The 19653-nt window shown below is 42.9% G+C and overlaps 2 protein-coding genes across 4 annotated transcripts in view; one reads left to right on the forward strand and one right to left on the reverse strand.

The window, feature by feature from the left end:
• The window catches only part of LOC115651632, a 28016-nt gene extending 23683 nt beyond the window's left edge, over nucleotides 1-4333 (reverse strand). Inside the window, exons 1-2 of one of the 3 annotated variants that reach the window (XM_030562723.1) lie at nucleotides 4306-4333; nucleotides 1101-1673 (exon numbers count right to left, since the gene is read on the reverse strand). In XM_030562723.1, the coding sequence (XP_030418583.1) occupies nucleotides 1101-1629 (529 nt within the window). In that variant the 5' untranslated portion in view covers nucleotides 1630-1673; nucleotides 4306-4333. Of the gene's footprint in view, nucleotides 1-1100; nucleotides 1674-2678; nucleotides 2758-4305 lie in introns of those variants that run through there. The other 2 variants (XM_030562722.1, XM_030562724.1) reach the window with 2 other exon arrangements.
• Nucleotides 4334-14869: 10536 nt separating this feature from the next.
• Nucleotides 14870-16108, forward strand: TSHB (thyroid stimulating hormone subunit beta). Its single transcript, XM_030562725.1, has 2 exons — nucleotides 14870-15032; nucleotides 15866-16108. The coding sequence occupies exons 1-2, from the start codon at nucleotides 14871-14873 to the stop codon at nucleotides 16106-16108; spliced, it is 405 nt and encodes a 134-aa protein (XP_030418585.1). The 5' UTR covers nucleotide 14870.
• Nucleotides 16109-19653: the final 3545 nt, after the last annotated feature.

Below are 19653 nucleotides of genomic sequence, written 5' to 3' on the forward strand. Positions count from 1 at the left end.
AAGGTTTTCATGTGCTAATTATTAAAGAGACAGATTCAAATTCTAACTTCTCCCTTAAAAAAACTCCCTAAAATAGACTTGAACTCCCTTAACCTCCAAGCTGTCATGGGGCAACCCAACAGCAACACACCCAAGCTGCTATGTTTATTCAAATGAGTCTAGTAGTGAAGTCTGGTTATTTTATTATTATTGTGGTGAATTTTCAAAGTAAATGTTTCAGTTTGGGTTTGACCCTCCCAGATTTACTGTAAATATATGAAAGCAGATCAAAGATATAGCACATGGTCAAAATTTATAAAATCTGGGTACCTAAAGTTAGTCAACTAAATACATACTTAGGTGCCTAAATTAAAATGACCTGATTTTCACAGCGGCTGAGGACCTGCAGCTTGCATTGAAGGCAATAGGAATTGTGAGTGGTGAGCCCTATAAAAATCAGGTCATTTTGACGTAAGGGCCTAAATAAGGATATAGTTATCTAACACTAAACCACCACACTTTAAAATGTTGGCTTACATGATTATTTGTCTTTGTTATGTTGCTAGCATAGATCCTCAATACCTGTTCCATCAACTTGTGCCTGCTTTTCAGGAGGCATGGGTGGCCCTCTTTCTCATACTCCTTGACACCTTGGCTCAGTATGTCTCTTTGTTTCTGTCCTTTCCTGTCTCTGCTTTCCACTGTCTAATCTTGAATTTTTTCTTTTCTATGTAATTTTCAGTCTTTGGTTTTCCATTACATTTTTTTTCCCTTCCCCTCCTAGGAAGATTCCTTCTCAAGTCCTCCACTCAACAGAAGTGACATACTTTTGGGTGTCCAATGGTAGCTCTTGCAGCTGAGCTGAGTTCATGGGAATAGAGAAGAGAAACAGAACTGATGGTTTGTTCCCAGGGCCAGAGGCCCTGAACACGTAAGCTGGGAGGGTATGTTGGTGCCCGGAAAGCAGCTAACACTTGATACTTGTTGACACATTTGTCGTGTGTACATGATGAACCCCAATGCCTGATGCCATTGCTTCTTTCCAGCAACTGGGTGCACACAGTGAACTAGTTTGACACCGCAGGTTAGGAAATGCTGCCATAGAATCTAATGACACCTACCTGAAGCCTGTGTTGTAGGAACTGAATCCAAAGCTTTGCTAGTATTTAGTTGTGTGACTGTAGACGATTGAGCTGTTGGTTTCAATGTGATTGCAGATGTTCTGGGATTAGAATCTTTGTCAGTTGCTTGATTAAAGGTTGAAACTGTAGGTGATGTCATAACAGTGTTGAATCTAATAGTAGTGTCTGAAGGGCTGCTAGTGTCTGTGTTGAGGGGACGTAGAGTGCTTCGTGCAAAATGTGACAAAGTTGTTAAAGCCAATGAACTAGTTATCTTTGCTGTCAAAGCAATTGTATTCCAACTGGAACTTATATTCTGCACTGTGGTTGTATTAACTGCTTCTTCATCTGAAATGGTAGACATTACAATACTTCTAGATATGGTTGTATTTCCAGATACATTGGATACTGCTTCTGTTTGCATGTCTTCATTCACAGGGGGAGGCTGATCTGAAGCCTGAACAGAAAACATCACTACTGTATGACAAATCAAAAGGAGCTTGACACACACACGTTGTATTCCATCCATTATGGCTTCTCACTCTTCCTGCTCAGCTGAAGATTTACCCTTCTCTGTGCAAATATACAAACAAACAAAGCCATGAAGGTAAGCAAAATAGATTAATTTAGTATCTGTGGGATATTAGTTCCTGCAGGAGTTTTGGGTGATGGCTGTGACAGTAGCTGGGCTTTATTACTTGGGATTTGAGGGCTTGCTTGTCTACACAGGGACACTCAGGAAAGTAAAGATGAATTAAGGTAGTACAGTTAAAATTAATTAAGGTGTGAAGTTAAAGGAAATACTCTGCAATATTCACTTAAAATTAACTGTTTCTGCAAATTTTCTTGTCAGTAATATTCATTGTTACCACTGAATTTATTTTCTAGATTCGCAGAAAACAAGGGTAGGCGGGGTGGGGGTGGGGGAGAAGGGCGAAGAGGGTTGAAGGAAAACAAAGTCGAAGCAAATTTTGTTACAAGTGTGAACAAATATTAATGGAAAATTGTTTGCAATACTCAGCTAATTTCTGTGTTTAGCCTGGGTTCCTGTTAAAATATTTAACTGTCAGTCACTGTAGTTTCTATAATTATAAGCTACAAGCCTTTTTTTAAGCATGGAAAATTGGAACATTACCTATTATTGCAAAATTATTAGCTTGCTTTTATTGCTTTAGCCCAGAATGCCAGTATTTTGGGATTTAGATATCAGGCTTTTTTTGTTTGTTTGTTTGTTTTTGTTAAACAATAGAATAAACTAGAGTTGATAGAGTACCTGACACAACACTACACACTGTAAGTCAAACCAACAAGTTGTCTTGATAACTGCAAAGAAACCCCAAATTTACAAACTCCAAGTGAAATATCAAACACTTTTGGAACTTAAAACTAAAGTGCAAACCAAGCATGTCCAAGTACTTCCGGGTGACTCGTAGCTGAGAGCTGACATTAATGACGCAATTACATTCCACACACTTTATATTCTCTGTCTTAGTGTTCAAAATAAGTGGAATTTTTAAATGCCATACGGAAATATCAAATCAGAACAAATTTTACCAAAATAATACTTTCAGAACTCACCTAGCCTATGAAACGTGGTGGCACTCGTACCTGCAGGTAGTTCTGAGTAACAGATACACTGTCTTAGCATGTTCCTGTTTATTCAGACTCTGGAATACACTCAGTGGAGGGCAGGGTGAAACACCTTGGTGTCTCTATGGTAACCAATGGAGTTGCAGTGGAGTTTTGAGATTAGTCAGGGATAACTGCACTAGGGTTGGGTTCACCTGTCTATGAATCTATCCAGGTCACATTACAGGAAGCTGTGTGTGTCACGCTAGCAGTTACCAATAACTTAATTTCACAATAGTTTTAAAAAGCAGCTTTTGCCTATCTAGAGACAATTTTAGACTCTTGTAAAGAATATATGTAGCAATCCCATCAAATGTTTTCCCTCAGAAGTGGTGTAGGTGTTTAAATCTTCTTGCTAATAGCAATACCATTCTCTGATCAGAAACAGTGAGTTTTAGAAAACCTATCCAACATGCATGATAGTTACAGTAAAGGACAAATTAAACCCAGAACAAAGATAATACTCAATGCAACTTCTAAATACAAAAGGACTAAAAAAAATTAAAGTACAGGAAATAAATGAAAGTAATAAAACAAGACCCAGGAAAAGTGAAGCTCTATTATCACTAGACTCCAGGGGCTCCTTCCTTCTTTTGGGTGTCAGTATTATACCCAATTCTTGACTGCCCATTTCTTCAGCTAAACCAGATTTTTCAGCTTTCTCTTTGTCTCTAATCGTCTGTGTTTTTGGAGTCGCATTCTTGGAGATCAACAGTAAAAATTCAGAATTGGGGAGGGATGTGAATTTGATGATCTGCAATGTCTTTTCCATCTTTCACACGTTACTCTGAAGAAGGTGCAGAGATGAAAATCCAGATTCTAATTTACACTAAGATCACTTTATATCATTGATAGCTTGAAGGGGCTTTAAGATGGGAATAAATTATATTCAGTATAAAAGAAAATCAGTCTCAGAATCTTTAGGTGAGCTGGTGCTTGTAGGTTGGAAGTAAAAAGCAGATGTGACTGCATATTCTCTTATTTAATGTGACACATTGTGGTACATGGAAAGATAATAGGCAAAGTTCTTCTGTCACTGATCCTGAAGCCAAAGGAACAACTCTGGATTTAGGACAGTGTCAGTGGTAGTAGATTTTTGCCCAGTGTGAGTGTCGTGTTTTCAAGGCCAGGTTTCTTCTCTTTATCCATCTCATATGCCAGCTCTCTGGGAGAAACACAAGTTTATCACAGTATCAGAGGGGTCACCATGTTAGTCTGGATCTGTAAAAGCAGCAAAGAGTCCTGTGGCACCTTATAGACTAACAGACATATTGTAGCATGAGCTTTCATGGGTGAATACCCACTTTGTCGGATGTGGGTATTCACCCACGAAAGCTCACGCTCCAATATGTCTGTTAGTCTATAAGGTGCCACAGGACTCTTTGCAAGTTTATCACAGAGCATGAAGCCTTTTGGGGGCAGGTTTCATCCATATATCTACCTTGCATTTGGGCACTAAATCAGCCCTTTTCATTCTGAAAAACCCTCCTGCAAAAAGGCCACTGCTCTTGGCTCACTCTCTCACAGCAGCGCTATTAATATCCTGGATGCATAAGAAAGGGAAAAATGAACTTACCAGTAGAATTCCCTTCCTGATTTAAGAGAACATCCCTTACCTGTGCTAGAATAAAGTACTAAATATCCTCAAGCCTTAACTGACTGAACATAATAATTGTTTTGGCAACACTCACAGGTAGGTAAATCATTAATATGCCATTTTGCATTCATAGTACAAGTGGGAAAGAGGACATTTTGTTTTCCCAGGTAATTCAGGTCAAACTGCTGCACCTGAAAAACACTGGGTAAATAATCTTATCTGGATAGATTTGGATAGATCAGGGCTCGGCAACCTTTCAGAAGTGGCTGCAGCCGCGCCCCCTGTTCCTCCTGCCCAGGCTGTGGCCCAGCGCCACCTTGGGGGCTCCTGTAGGCTGCAGAGGATGTATGCGGGCAGCAGCCCCCATATGTCCCCGGCCCCCCCTTGCCTAGGGTTACCATATTTCAACAATTAAAAAAGAGAGGAGAGCCCTGCCCTAGCCCCACCCCCATCTACTCCCTCCCACTTCCCACCCTGGTTGCCCTGGTCAGAACCTCCAACTCCCCCCCGCTCCTTGTCCCCTAACTGTCCCCTCCTGAGACCCCACCCACCCTAACTGCCCCCCTAGGACTCTACCCCCTACCTGTCCCCTGACTGCCCCAACCCTTATCCCCACCCCACCCCTAGACAGACCCCCGGGGACTTTCACACCCCATTCAATCACTCCCCACCCCCTGACAGGGCCCCCAGAACTCCTGACCCATCCAACCCTCCCTCTGCTCCCTGACTGCCCCCCGGGACTCCCTTACCAGGCCCATGCTGGTCAGACACTGGCTCCACGTGGAGGAGTGCTGAGGCAGCGGGAGTGGGGGAGCTGTGGGAGGGGCAGCAGCGGCTCACACTTCCAGGAGCCACAGAACTCGAGCATGGTGAGGGGGGAGCCAGGGTGTGCCTACCTGGGCTGCGGCCTGGTGCCTCCCCTGGGGGGCTCCTGCAGTGTATGCATGTGGGCGGCGGTCCCCATGCGCTACCCCCTCCCCGGCTTCCCCCTTGCCGTGCTCTGGCTCTGCAGCTCCCGGAAGTGTGAGCCACTGTCCCTCCCACAGCAGGCTTAGGGCCCTGCGCCCTGGCGGCTCACATGCAGGCCTGGGGTTCCGTTCACTCAGCCGGCAGCGGGCTGAGTGGGGCTGATGTCTGGGATCCCGGTGGCACGCATGCCGTAGGTTGCCGACCCCTGGGATAGATAAAGGGCTGACATACTAAAAAATGACTGGCAAATTTTCACTGTCACAATGTCACTTGACTACTCACATAACAGACTGTAATTAAAGCAACTTGTGAACAGCAGTGCAATTGAAATAAACACATGAAATCCAGAATGGCCAAAGCAGAAAATATTTTGCCATGTCTGTTAACAACTACATTTAACAAAGCAGGTTGAAGATAAGTTTGAAAGTTACTTATTTTATAATAAAACCCAATTTGAATAAAAGTTGGTATTTTTATTTTACAGAGACAGTAATATAAGTTTCCTACCATTGTATTAATTTTTAGACAAAGGTTTTCAAATAAATGTTGGTATTTGCATTTCAGTTCAGAATAGTTTATGGGGCATAGATAACCTAAAAATGGAGCATACCTAAATTGTCACAGAGGGAAATGCATAGAGTGCTTCCAAATCTCTAAGACACCCACTTTCCACTGTTCAACAGCTTGTTTTGTAGTTTGTTAAAAGGCAACAAAATTAAAGGGAAATTTGTTTACACATTGTACAACTAACTTGTAGAACTTAATGCCACAATATGTCATTGAAACCAAGATCTTAGCAGGATAAAAAAGGATTAGACATTTATATGGATACAGAGCACATCCACAGTTGCATTACATGGGTTAAGAACAGCCATACTGGGTCAGACCAATAGTCCATCTAGCCCAGGATCCTGTCTTCTTACAGTGGCCAATGCCAGGTACTTCAAAGGGAGTGAACAGAACAGGTAATCATCAAGTGATCCATCCTGTGTCGCACATTCCCAGCTTCTGACTAGACAAGCTTCTGACAAGCTAGAGACACTTCAGACCAGGGTGATTTTGCATCCTCACCCATCCTGGCTAATGGCCATTGATGGACTTAACCTCCATGATGTTCTTTTTTGAACCCTTTTCTAGTCTTTGCCTTCACAAAGAGTGGCAAAAAGAGTTCCACTGGTTGACTGCACATTAGATATAGTTCCTTTTGACTTACTAATGTGGATTAGGAAGAAACTTCACATATGGGCAGGTTTCTCCCTTATTACCCGCTAAGTGGTTTCTTGCACATTCCTCTGTAACATTTGGTGTTGGTCACTGTCAGAGATGGGACTGGACTATATGGACTATATGGTCTGATCCAGTCTGGGAATTCTTGTGTTTCTAATCCACTGAAACATGTAATTCCCTTTTTTAACAGATATTATTCTATTCCCTTTGTAAGGAATCAGCATAAATAATAAGGCTGAGTAGTGTGAGTATGAGATACTGACTAGACAGCGAGTGTGTGCAGACAGGGAATTGGAAATTAATGGAAGTATCACTCAGGGACATCACAGATTAACAATTCTACAATAAAGAAATGTAATCTTAGGAGTCAAGAAGCCTCTCTGAGGGAAATTTTGCTCTTTTTCACATTGTGATGGGATATATGCCCCCCACAGTTAGTGAAATGGTTAATGTGGGTCTGAAAAGCTAATCAGTCCATGTTGTTGCAACTGAAGGGAGGGCCAGACCCAATTACAGATGAGTCCCAACTTCAGAATGAGTTAGGCGGTTAATATAAAGAGAGGAAGCACAGACTAGAAGGAGGCTTCAGGGATAAATTCTGCAGTGTTTCTTTGCAAGATTCTCAGTTGTATCTGAAGGCAAGACAGCAGATAGAAGGTTAAGAGGCAATCCTGGCCTCCAATACTTGTATCTGCCTCTGATTTTTAGTTCTGAAGGAGAGATGAACATTCATTGGTACTTCCAGCTTGTCCTTCAGAAAGGGGTGTAGTGTCCTCTCCTTCCCAAATACATGTGCACACAAAATACTCAAACATAGGACACATTCCACTGAAGTTCAATGACTTTTATGAAAAGAGGGGGTCAAACTGCAAGTACCTTGAGATTAGTGCATAAGAGCAATAGAACTTCACAGGCTCAGCCTTCTCTCTGGACAGATTAATGTGCAGCAAGAATGGTTTCTTGATAGCAGATCTAAATACATGCTAAAATTACAGTTGTGATCAGTGATGAAAAGTTGGGTAGACAAGGCTAAAACCTCACTTCCAGTCATTCTGGCTGCACACAATGCTCTGTTCTGTATAAACAACAATAATTAAGTGGATTATGTTGTATTTTCAATATCTAAATGGAGATAGTTATCATATGCTATGCAACGAAGAGAGAGTATTAGTGTTGAAATCCTTGGTTGGTAAGGAAATACTGCAGCTAATCCTGGAAGCGGAGGAGCAGAACTGTGATCTGTGAATCTTTGATTACAAAAGATTAGAGCTAGAAGGAAACATTAGAAGAGATTACTCTGAGCCTGCGATTGACAAATGGACTTTGAAAATTCATCAGCCACAAACATTTTCAATGTGAAAGTTAATGTGTCTATCTCTGCTAGGATCTTATTTCCCTTTGTCACTGGAGCTCTGCATTGGGATGGTACTGGCAACGATTCGCCAACCATAACTGTGATCCTGTTCCTGACACTTTTCTTCTGCTCGTCTACCTAAACTAGCCCAATACTCTGGGATCAAGCTGCCTTGTTGCTAACTGTTGGCTTTGTCTCCAATTCCAGTATTATCTGCAAACATGGAGATTTTTTAAATTCCAAAACCCAGACTCTTACCTATAATAGTATGAACAGATTTACTCACACTGATTTTGGGCTAGTCCACTCATAACACCTACAAAGTTTTCTGTCATTGCTTCCTCTTGTTAAGCTAGCTTTCCATCTGCCTCCTTCCTCCCACTTGATATTCTCTTTCCCGATTCTGTCTTGACATTAGGCATTGGTCTCCGTTGTAGATCCTTGTCAAATGATTCAGTGAATGCCAATGTATGTATAGAATGTCTCTGGCCTTCCAGAATCTCTCTGACAATCCTACATATCAAACCAAATATTTTTATCCCTGATTTGGTTCCTTCCACTGTGATCATCCATAACATTTCTTGTGTAGCAGCAGCACAGAGGCTTTCACTTCATGAAAGTGTAGATTACTGATGTCAGAGAACTAATTGTTTTGGTTAGCAGAAAGGCTAGAGATAAATAATTCACAGTGTGACCGACTGTCACTGAATGCAGCTGAGAGCTCGAAGGCTGCAGTGGCACATTGAGATTCTGTATAACTGAGCAGGCACCAGGTCAACAGTGGGTCAGGAGGAGAAATGGATTTACAGGAGTCTTAAGAGTAAACTCTGGACTCTATTGGACTGTTCAGGGAGATGCTTGCAAAAGCAGCCATGTGAACTTAAGAAAATGCTCTTAGACCATAGCAGCAAGAATCAGAGAGGCAGTCAGACAGGGACCTAGCTGCAGTGAGAGGAGCCCCAAGTTTAGAGAAAGACCCAGGGTGAAAGGGAACAACATAGTCCAGTGCACAAGGGAAGGTTGCACACCATTAGTTTAATGGCTTGTGTAAGTCACTGGAGAAAACTGCAGACTTATATCCTGTCTGATGAGGCCTCAGGTACCTCAATGGTACAGGCAGAGAATTGAGCCCAATGGTAGCAAGAGTGAAAAAGTCATGAGTCGAGACATTGAGTTGCAATGAACAAATGTACCACAGAAATACTACCAGGCACAATGATGAATTATGCTCCACTGCTCTTCATACAACATGCCCGGCTCTGTGCAATGTCTCCCTGTAGCACTGAATTTATTCACGGAGTTCAAGGTCAAAAGGCCATTAGATCATCTAGTTTGTCCTGTATAACATAGTGCAAAGAATTTCACCAAATTATCCCTGTATAGAGACCAATAATGTGTTTGGCATCCATTCTTGATACAAAGACATCAAGAGATGAAGAATCCAGCACTTTCCTTGGTAGTTTGTTCCAGTGGTTAATCATTCTCCCCATTAAAAATGTATGCCTATTTTTAATTTCAATTGTTCTGGCTTTAGCTTTGAGCCATCAAATCACCTCCATACTCTACTCACTGCTCCTGTTTCTACATCCATGGGTCATGTTACACTTTTTTTGCCACAGTGTCAGACTGACAGTTTAGGTTGAATTGTTTGTCCACTGTGTCTCCTTTTCAGAGTCATTGCTTTCCAGGAACAGTCCCCCATTCCGTAGGAGACATTTGCTCCTAGATTTCAGACCTTGCATCTGGCTATATTAAAACACATTTGTTTGAAAGGGACCAACTTTCCAAGTGATCCAGATCACACTGTATGACTACCCTGTCTTCATCGTTATTTGCCATTACACCAATTTTTGTGTAATCTGCAAATTTTATCGGAAATGGTTCTTTTACTTTTACTTCCAGATCACTGATGAAACTGTTGAAAGCAGTAGGCTTAGAACAAATCCATTTAGAACCTCTCTAGAAACACGCTCCATTTGATGATGATACTCAACTGACAATTGTTATTAGTGTTGCTAGTGCTGCTGTTCTTGGACCATCTCTGTATTCTGCACCAGCGTAGATTGTTGATTCAGCACACCTCAATATTACTCCTAAAGAAAGACTGTAGGCTTGGTTCCATGGCGAAGGCTCTGCGAAGGTTTATTGTCAACAAGGCATGGTATCAGAGTCCCATGTACCAAGCTGCAGGGTCACTAATGCATTTTCTGCACTTTATTCCAATTTAAATTGATTGCTACTTGATTTCCCTTTTTCCATTTGTTTTTATATTTCTAATTGCTGCCTTTATTTCCCTTCTTAACCAGGATGAGTTTTTAACCCAAGATTTCCTCTTTTGTGATTGTAGAATTGTGGCTCTTTTGGACATGTAATGAACTCTTCTTAAGCAACTACCAATTTTCATTCATATTTTTGTGTGTAAAGGTTTTCTCTCAGTCAGTTTCATTCATAATATTCTTCAGCTTTGGAAAATGATCCCTTTTGACGTACTTAGCTGGTTGGCTCTGTCCTCTGTTTGCTCATACTAAATGTAAACAGCATGTAATATGGTGAGGGCACATTCATTCCTTATCCACTGGGTTCCTTATGTCAGGACCAGCAGATACAAGCACAACCCCAACAGCCTGGGGTCCTATATGTAAAGAACTTTGAGATCGGTGGGTAAAAGCAGAGGCGGCTCTCGCTTTTTTTGCCGCCCCAAGCACAGCAGTCAGGCAGTCTTTGGCGGCTTGTTTGCGGGAGGTCCCCAGTCCTGCGGATTCGTCGACTTGCCTGCAAGAGGTCTGCTGGTCCTGCAGCTTCGGCGTACCCACTGCCAAATTCCTGGGACCAGTGGACCTCCTGCAGGCATGCTGCTGAACACTGCCTGACTGCTGCCCTCGCAGGGACCGGCAGGGCGCCCCCTGCGGCTTGCTGCCCCAGGGACGCACGTGGAACGCTGGTGCCTGGAGCAACCAGTGGGTAAAAGGCACTAGTTGCTCCCCAGCTGTACCCTTTGCAGGTATGCTGTGAAGGTGACAGGTGTCAGATGCCAGTGTTTTGACTTGTGCAGGACTGGAACAGAGACTCTAGATAGGACAGGTGTCTATGAAGTTTTTGCATCTCACTGGATTTTATCTCCCCCTTACCACATTTTGGAGGAAATATGTTTTCTCTAGCATTGACCTTTTCTATCCTTTCTGGATCTCAGTAGAAACTCCAGTGTCCTTGTGCAGGCAGGAACTTTTCTCAGGCAGGAACTTTATTCCCTGAGACTAAAGTTTTATGCACATTCACTCGCATGTATAAATATATATGTACCCACACAAAGAGTATATCTAGTTACATTTTAATTATCTCAGGATAAGAAAGAGTTAAATACTAATAGGAGCAAAATATCAGTATTATAATTGTACTGCTGAGGCAGCATGGACAGATGTTACTGAGAGTACAATTAATACTACATTCATACCCTTAAGCCAGAAGGAGTCATACCTAATTCCTGGCAGGTTATATAAAGAAACCCATTATTAGAGACCCCTGGGAAATGAAGGGGAAGGAGTAAAAAGTGTTTTTTCTGACATTATGGTATAACTGAAGAACTACCCCAGGACAAAGAGACATGTGCTGCAGTCTGAAGTTATGGCAGTGAGGTAACCTAATGTGCCAGCGAGTGGAGTAGCTTGGCATTAATCTGGGCTAACTAGATCCCTGCTGCCCAACTCACTCTGTGCTCACCAAAGTCAAGTTAATCTTAATTGTATTGAATTTCTCTTGTCCATGTAAATGGAGAACTGGGCTGTTGCTATGTGACATGTTTTGGATCAGATTCACAAAAACTTAACAGCAGCTAGTGGTTACTGAGGATATGTCTGGGATGCTAACAGTGGAATAAGAACCAACAAAGCTCTAAGGACAAAATAAATGAAATAGGAAGGCAGGTTGGCTACTGATGAAGCAGGAGAGCGCAACAGCCCTACCATAAATGAGAATGCACACGTCTCATCGAGGCCAAGTCAACCCCCTTAGCCACCCAGACTGCTTCCCCAGGATCTGTCCAGTCTCCACTGGGACCTGAGCACTCCCATTTCTAGATATTCTTCAGATATAGTTTTTCATATGGTGCTTCTAGCTATGCTGCATATAGCTGTTTATAGAGACTTGATTCCCACTGGATATGACTAACTTCTGAGTCATTTATTGCCATCAATCTTTTGCAAAATAGGTTCAATGCCCAAATAATTTCTGTATCTACTTGTGTGGGTAGATTAAAACTCCTCCTCCCATGTGAAATGGTGGAGTGACAGAGAATTTTTTCAAATTAACTACAGTTTTAATCTTACTAATTCTGGACTAGATTCACAAAAGGACTTAGGCATCTAAGTGCCATTTTAGGCACCTATATTCCAGAATGAAGCCCCACTGGAATTCACAAACCCCATGATCTGCCACTGAAGCCAGTAGGTGTCACAACTTCCTTAGCACCAAAATTTTTGCAATAAGCCTTCTCTATGTGCCTACATTTCTGCATGTGCACTGCAGCCCCACCCCTGGCCTCTGGATACCTAGGCTCCAGAACGATGCATGAGCCGGGGGAAGATAGGCCTTCCTCTGCCAAAGTTGCCTGTGGGGACTGATCCACTAAGCATCGTCGTAGTTCATCTACTAAGTTGGACCTCTATAGGGGAGCTTATGCAAAATGGCTGGGTGGCAGAGAGGACCTCCCTCCTAACTTTCGGCTCGCTGGTTAGAGTACACAACTGGGATGTTGTGTGATGCCGCCCCCCTCTCCCCCGAATTCAAGTCTCCCCTCTACCTGAGAGGGAGAAGAGATTTGAACAGAGTTGTACTACCATTCAGGTGAGTGCCTACACACAAGGCAAGAGGATATTCTGATGTGGGTCACCATCAGTCTCTGCTGTTGAAGCTGTTCCATTGTGAATAAATAATTTTTAAAAAGTCATTGGAACAGGGAGACTGGATCCTGGGTCTCCCAAGTAGTGCTCTAACCATCAGGATAGAGAATCATTTTCATGCTTGAGATCTCTCATGCTGTGGCCGAGTGACTCATTATTTATTTATAGTGGAACAGGTTCAACAGGACAGACTGAGGGAGCCCCCCATATCAGAATATCCCATATATAGCCAGTGAGTGGGGCACTCATCTGAGACATGGCAGATCCTTTCTCACCTCAGGTGGAGATAGGGCTTGAGCTGGAAGTCTTCCACATCCCAGGTGAATACCCTAACCACTTGCTAAAAGTTATGAGGGAGCATCTCCTTGCAAAAGTGGTGTAGTCACCTAACCACAAGAGAAAGTTTGCAGCTGAAAATCCCAAACAAAGTGAGGTGCTGAACTTCCTGAGTGGAGCAGATCTTAGGACACCTCCCTCTTCTTGGAATCTCCCATTGGCTAATTGAGATGGAGAACTGCCTAGCATGCTGACTTTTGCGAATTCCATTCTGGGATGTCTGTGTCTCCCCATTCATTGTACAGGGAGCCCCAGTGCCTGACTTAGACTTCATTAATCCCAGTGATTTTCTAGGCACCTGAAAGTTAGATGTGGTGATGCTGAGTGGCACCATGCCTAAGTTTCTTCCTGAATCTAGCCCTTTCTGTGCCTGCTACTGCCTCTCTTTGTTATGTCTATCTGGTTTCTGGTCACACTAGTCAGTGGGAGCCAGAATTAAGTCCTTCTCCAAAATAAACAATTAGGGAAAAATAAACATCTGTAATTCCTATAGCAGCCCTCAGTTCTAAGCATCCAGGTTGGCTATATGTCCATGGTAGTCTTTTTGTCATGATGTTATTGTCCTAACTCATCAATAAAATATTTTTTAAAGTTTAAAAGGCTGAGAGGAAAATGAGTGTTAAAGTAATTAGATTTCCAGTTCCAGTTTCCATGTGAGGATATAATTGGAACATTTGTTCCAATTACATTTGCTTTATAGTTCAGTATGAATTTTCAATAGATAGGTTCGAGATAAGAAAGCAGCAATTCAAATGCAATTATATAAACAGTACACTCAGCCTGGTATTAGCTTGGAGAGTATAAAGCACAGTGACAGCTTGTGCTAGGTCACAGCCTCTCCAACTCCACAATGCAGACTCAGGCTCCTGTATTGAGGAAAGATTCAGCTGCCAACAGGTTGGTCTTTGCAGGTTCAGCATTGTTGCAGCTACTAGGTGTTGTAACTGGACAACATAATGGCTTTGGCTGGGGAAACTAGAAGCTGAGAGAATTCAGAGAGTGATGTCCATAAATTTATAGACACTGTCAGTTCAACTTTGTACTTTGGAGGCTGTTGAGCAGACCTTGGAGTTAATCAGAGCTTCATTCTAGGGCTCCCTCAGCATGTATGGGAAAGGTCAGCAGCGCTGGTAGATGGTTGATTTGAACTTTTTACTGACCTGTCATTTGTTGTCATTTATAAGAATGTTACTTAATTACTGACAGTGTGCATCTCTCACCAGCTCCAGTCAGTGGGCCTCTAATTAAAACAGCCAATTGGAGTGTCAGAAATGTAATGATGTAGTCTGTCTACACAACCATTTATTTTCATTCTTTCACCATTTTATAGGACTCGCTTTCTTTAAAGCCAATGTGATTATTTTGGGTTTTGTGTTTGAACTCTAGAGCTCATTGTTTCTTTCATGTGTCACATTTCTTAGATCCTTTAGTAGGGAGGGTTGGGGAAACTTCCTGCTATTTTATTGTATCAGCATTTTAGGACTCATTAACAGAAAGCTCTGTGTAATGGGGTTTAATAGGAGGAAGTGAACATAAGATTTGCCTTATTGTTCTGTGTTTTGGCACCTTGCCTCTGGCAGCAGTCAGTACTATTTCAAATAAAAGACTGAGGGTAGTGGAACTTTGTCAGGTTCTTGTTAGATATAATTTCATTGTCTTTCCCTTTTCTGAATAATATAACTGGTTCCCCAGTGACTCTTCAGAACATGGCAGGAGGCCACATCTAATGCTTTCTCCTTTGATATTTTGTCTTTTCATCTAGCATGAGTCCCATCTTTCTGATGTCCCTTCTCTTTGGCCTGACTTTTGGGCAGGCAATGTCTTTTTGTGCACCCACTGAGTATATCATACACGTGGAGAAGAGGGAATGTGCCTACTGCCTGGCCATCAACACAACCATCTGTGCTGGATTCTGCATGACACGGGTACCAAGCGCTATTCTGTTCTAGGCGGGTGCTTCTATTGTGCCCACTGCGGTGGTATGAACATTTGAGCTCACTCATTATTTCCTCTAGAAAATCAGCAGGACAAACTATTCATCTCTTAGGTTATTTACAATAGATAGAAAATCACACACTTGCCACATTTGGCAAATCATTCAGACACAGAGGCGATGGGGGGAGGGGGGAGAAGCCATCTGATGGATCTGGTGCCTATAGCAAAAATGTTGTAGAAGATTGGCGGCTGCTGCTCACGTTGCAATAGCTTCTTCTCCTATGAATTTGGGGGTTAGGATGGAAAAGAGTTTTTTCTCCCACTTAATGAGGGACAGAATTTTTTTTAAATTACTAAGTGAATTGTTTCAGTAACTTCTGCCTCCTCATGTGTGCAGCTGGTAAGTCAATGCACTGATCACAGTGATGGCAGTACAGTGTGGGGAGAGAGGTATCTCTTACATAGGCAAGTCCCATGCTACCCTTAGAGCCAGCACCTAAAATTCCACCCTTAAACCAATAGGCAGTCAGTGCAGGTCACGGAGCTCTGGTGTCACTTGTGGGTTTACCTCTGAGCCAGGCAGCCGGTGCAGCATTCTCTGGAAACCTTCATAGAGATGTGGAGACTATTCACATGCAGATTTTTGGTGAGGGATCTCAGTAGAACTACACTAGAAATGCTGCAGCCATTACAGTCTGCAGGGAAAGATGCCTGCCTTCTGAACACAATCCGAATGACTCAGGGAGGTCTTGAGTCACTGGGTCACTTGTGTATCCTTCAGTAAAACAGAATAACAACATCTCTCTTCTTTATTTTTTTGTAGGACAGCAATGGTAAGAAGCTGCTCCTCAAAAGCGCCCTGTCCCAGGATGTGTGCACATATAAAGACATGGTGTACAGAACGGTGGTACTCCCTGGCTGCCCACGACACACCGTCCCCTATTACTCTTACCCAGTGGCCATGAACTGCAAGTGTGGTAAATGTAACACTGATTACAGTGACTGCATTCATGAGACAGTCAGGACAGACTATTGCACTAAACCACAGAAGTCCTATAATGTGTGACCTTATTACTGCATGAGGTAGAAATGTACCTTCTGCCCCCCTGCCCCACTTAGCTAGTGGCTATCTATAACTGAATCATGAATAAAATTGTATTTCACACCAGATCTGCAAGCTGGTCTGTAGGATTTTTTAATCTAAAGGAAACCTAGCAAATTTACTGTTGTATCACCCTGAGCAACTGCAACACTGGAGGGCACTGGTGGAAGTGAAGCGAGGCAAAAAGGATAAAAATAATTGGTGTACAGGGAGGAGTTAGGCATTTCTAGGAGGATGCGCCCTGGCCTATTGGATGATGTCCTAAGATATGGTGATGCTGCTGTGTCATCTCCAGGCTCAACACCTGATCGTGATTATTTATTTTGGATCTGTTCCATGCCCCTTGGTGCCTTCTAGACTGAGTCACTGCAGTGTGCTCATTTCCTCTTTGTTCTCAGGTGCTGACATCCATGTATACAGCTTAATACTGTCTGTCTGAGAGATGCCTCTCCCCATGTGCAGTGTCCTCGGGTGCACAAGCTACATGTCCGTGGCTTTAGACATCTGGGGTTGGGAATTCCAGAATCAAGGACTATGCATTGAAAAAAACCCTTCTCCACTTGACTGAAGGAGCCTCGGTTTGTTGAGCTTTATGGCTTAGCTGTAATTTATGTTGAAGGGTAAAGGGAAAGGGGGCAAGTTGAACCTTCTGTTTGAGTTTTGTTTGTAAAGATTATATGAAATGTGGTTCGGACATACTGGGCTTGGTCACTTCAAAAAAATAAATAAAATAGGTGGCACATGGTCTTCTCCCAATGTACATTAAGTGGAATTACCCAATTTCTGCTCCTCAATTTGGGGTCTACACCCACTCTGTGCACAGTAAGTCGCAGCCTTCTTTTAGTTACCGAGCAGGCATGGGTGAAGAGTCTGTGCCCACTTGTAGGGAAATAAGAGAAGGTGAATGAATGAATTTTTGCCTATGAACCTCTGCAGATGTGAAACTGCAACAGGTGCTCAATGATAAGCTATAAATAAAACAGACCAAACACACGGCGACAGGGCTAGGTAGTTTCTAGCAGCTGGTTCACAGCAGGGGAAAAAAGCTGCAGAACCCACTTACAGAATTTTACATCCCTAGCATTCACACATCTATTTTATTAACAGAATTGGAGAGGTCAGAGATGGAAGAGGGCCATTCAGGCCCTTTTCTCCTATGCCCAAGCCAATCTCACTCTCTTCACTTATCCAAGGACTGTATGTGTGTGTGTGGGGGGGGGACAAAGACAAAATATGCCTCAATACAGAAGGATCACTAGCTTTCACTGCAAGGTGGTATGGCAGGCACAGGGTACGGATGGTTTCTACACAGGGCCGGCGCCAGGCCCCAGCGTGCCAAGCGCATGCTTGGGGCGGCATGCTGCAGGGGGCGCTCTGCCGGTTGCTGGGAGGGCGGCAGGCGGCTCCGGTGGACCTCCCGCAGGCGTCCCTGCAGAGGGTCCACTGGTCCCACGGCTCCAGTGGAGCATCCGCAGGCACGCCTGCGGGAGGTCCACTGGAGCCGTGAGACTGGCAAGCAGCAGAGCGCCCCCCGGCGGTGTGCCGCTGTGCTTGGGGCGGCAAAATGGCTAGAGCCGGCCCTGCTTCTACAAAGTTGCCATTAATGTCATAGAGGGCTTCAAGCTTTCCTTGCACCATATACATTTAAATTGCAGACTGCACACAGTGGATTTGGGGAAGGGGCCAAAGATACTGACCAGTTTATTCCTCTGCAAACAACAACAAAGAAAAAACTGGGATCAGTCATTACATGAGCTCACTGCCAAGGAAAATAACTGGCTAAATATAATCAAAGGTAATATTTTAACATGGTTAAAAATTCTTGATCCAGTTTTATCCTCAGGTGCAGCTCCTAGCAAATTCAGTGGTTACACTGCGTTTATATGAGGGAAGAACTGGTTTTATTGCTGAGAAGTTCAAGTATGGAGTGAGTTTCACTAACAAGTTCAAGTAACACCTATATCTCTGCTGAACAATTAGGGTTTATGAGCATACAAAATCCATTCAGGGCTCACTCTAGAACCCATATTGTAAGTGATAAGTAGGCATTGTACAGGATGAATTTCATACTGAGTGCCTGTCTAGGACAGTTTGCCTATTATGCATGTATGGTCTGAAATGGCTTCTGTTTTTAGCAGTCACCAAAGCAACCACCTTCTTTACAAGGAAGTGCTCCAAGTTGTAAACTATGACTTTTTATAAGCCACAGCCTTCTTTTCCCAATTAATTGTAAAGAGTGAATTAATGAAACAGCATTGATGGAACAGAGAACAAAGAGAAATACCAAGACAGACCTTTCTAGTCCGGTAGCTGGAAAATCAAGGGCAGCTAATAGAAAAAGACTTGGCCCCCAACCCATTCGAAAATATGTTGTTCATGTTCCCTTCATTAAATAAATATATATATACACAACTAGCCCTAATGTCTGATCACGCTACCCTCTGAAAAGTACACAAAATTCAGTAAAGCAGCAAAGGTTGTTTCACATACAGAGATTTATCTCTCTTAGAACCCTCAGCACTGGGAGACATTCCCATGCACTAACAATATGCAGACTCCTGTACTGCACTGGCTGTTGGTGTCACAAGTCTGGCTCTTGCTGTAAAAGGATAATAGGAAATGTCATGAAAAGGATACATACAGCACCCCCAAGCTGGGGTGCAACACTGAGCAGCAGCCTAGGGGATACATTGTCCCAGCCTTCCCTTAACTTTAGTTGATTAGTAACAGTGTATTCAGGGAACCCCAGATTCACTAAGAATGTAAGTAAATCAATCTGAGTTGCAATTTGTTTCTTGGGTCCTCTCTATATCGATGATTCTTGCATGTTCTGTTCCAACATGTCCATGGCATAAGGAGTTAGGATTAAAATCTGTCATATTGGGAAAGCTCAACAAGGAACTCCCCTACTCCAATCAAGTAAATGACTTTGGCTATACCAAAGAGAGAAGCAATGACTAATACTCTGCAGCCAGCCCCTCTCAGGAAGGCAGAGGGACCCTCCTTCCATCAAATTTTCCTGAAAATAGAAGACAATATATATTTTTTGTTTTCAGGCGCTCAAACATGTCATTTAATGTTCATGCTACCACTGCACACAGAGCGTTTTTCCCTATACACATTCAGCTTTCATGAAAGAGAGCAAAAACACAAATGTAAACTTGTGGCAGCAACATGTCTGTCTAATTCAGAACTAACGCTTCACAATCTATGAAAAGTTAAGAATATATCCTAATGGTAGGAGTTCTTAGATCACTGGCAAGACAGACTTCCAGCCCCATCCCACTGCACTAAAATCAGTGGAATTTAGGAACCTAAATGCCTTTGATCTAGGTGAAAATGTATTGACATTTACATCATGGCAGTCAGCTAAGAATGGCTCCCACTTGTATAGCTCACAAGTGTCCTTTCCCTCATGGGTGCACACAGCTGTCCATGCCTAGGTGGCAACAATACAATGATGAAGGATATTACCACATTTTTTGTTGGTGATATGATGTTTGAGCCGA

This window comes from Gopherus evgoodei, chromosome 4, assembly GCF_007399415.2.
Source record: "Gopherus evgoodei ecotype Sinaloan lineage chromosome 4, rGopEvg1_v1.p, whole genome shotgun sequence".
Lineage (NCBI taxonomy): Eukaryota > Metazoa > Chordata > Testudines > Testudinidae > Gopherus > Gopherus evgoodei.

What these genes read in the sequence shown, in the direction of transcription:
- TSHB (XM_030562725.1), top strand. Translation starts at nt 14,871, where the DNA reads ATGAGTCCCATCTTTCTGATGTCCCTTCTCTTTGGCCTGACTTTTGGG. An exon ending in CTGGATTCTGCATGACACGG is followed by an intron (nt 15,033 to 15,865) that starts GTACCAAGCGCT and finishes ATTTTTTTGTAG; the next exon opens with GACAGCAATGGTAAGAAGCT.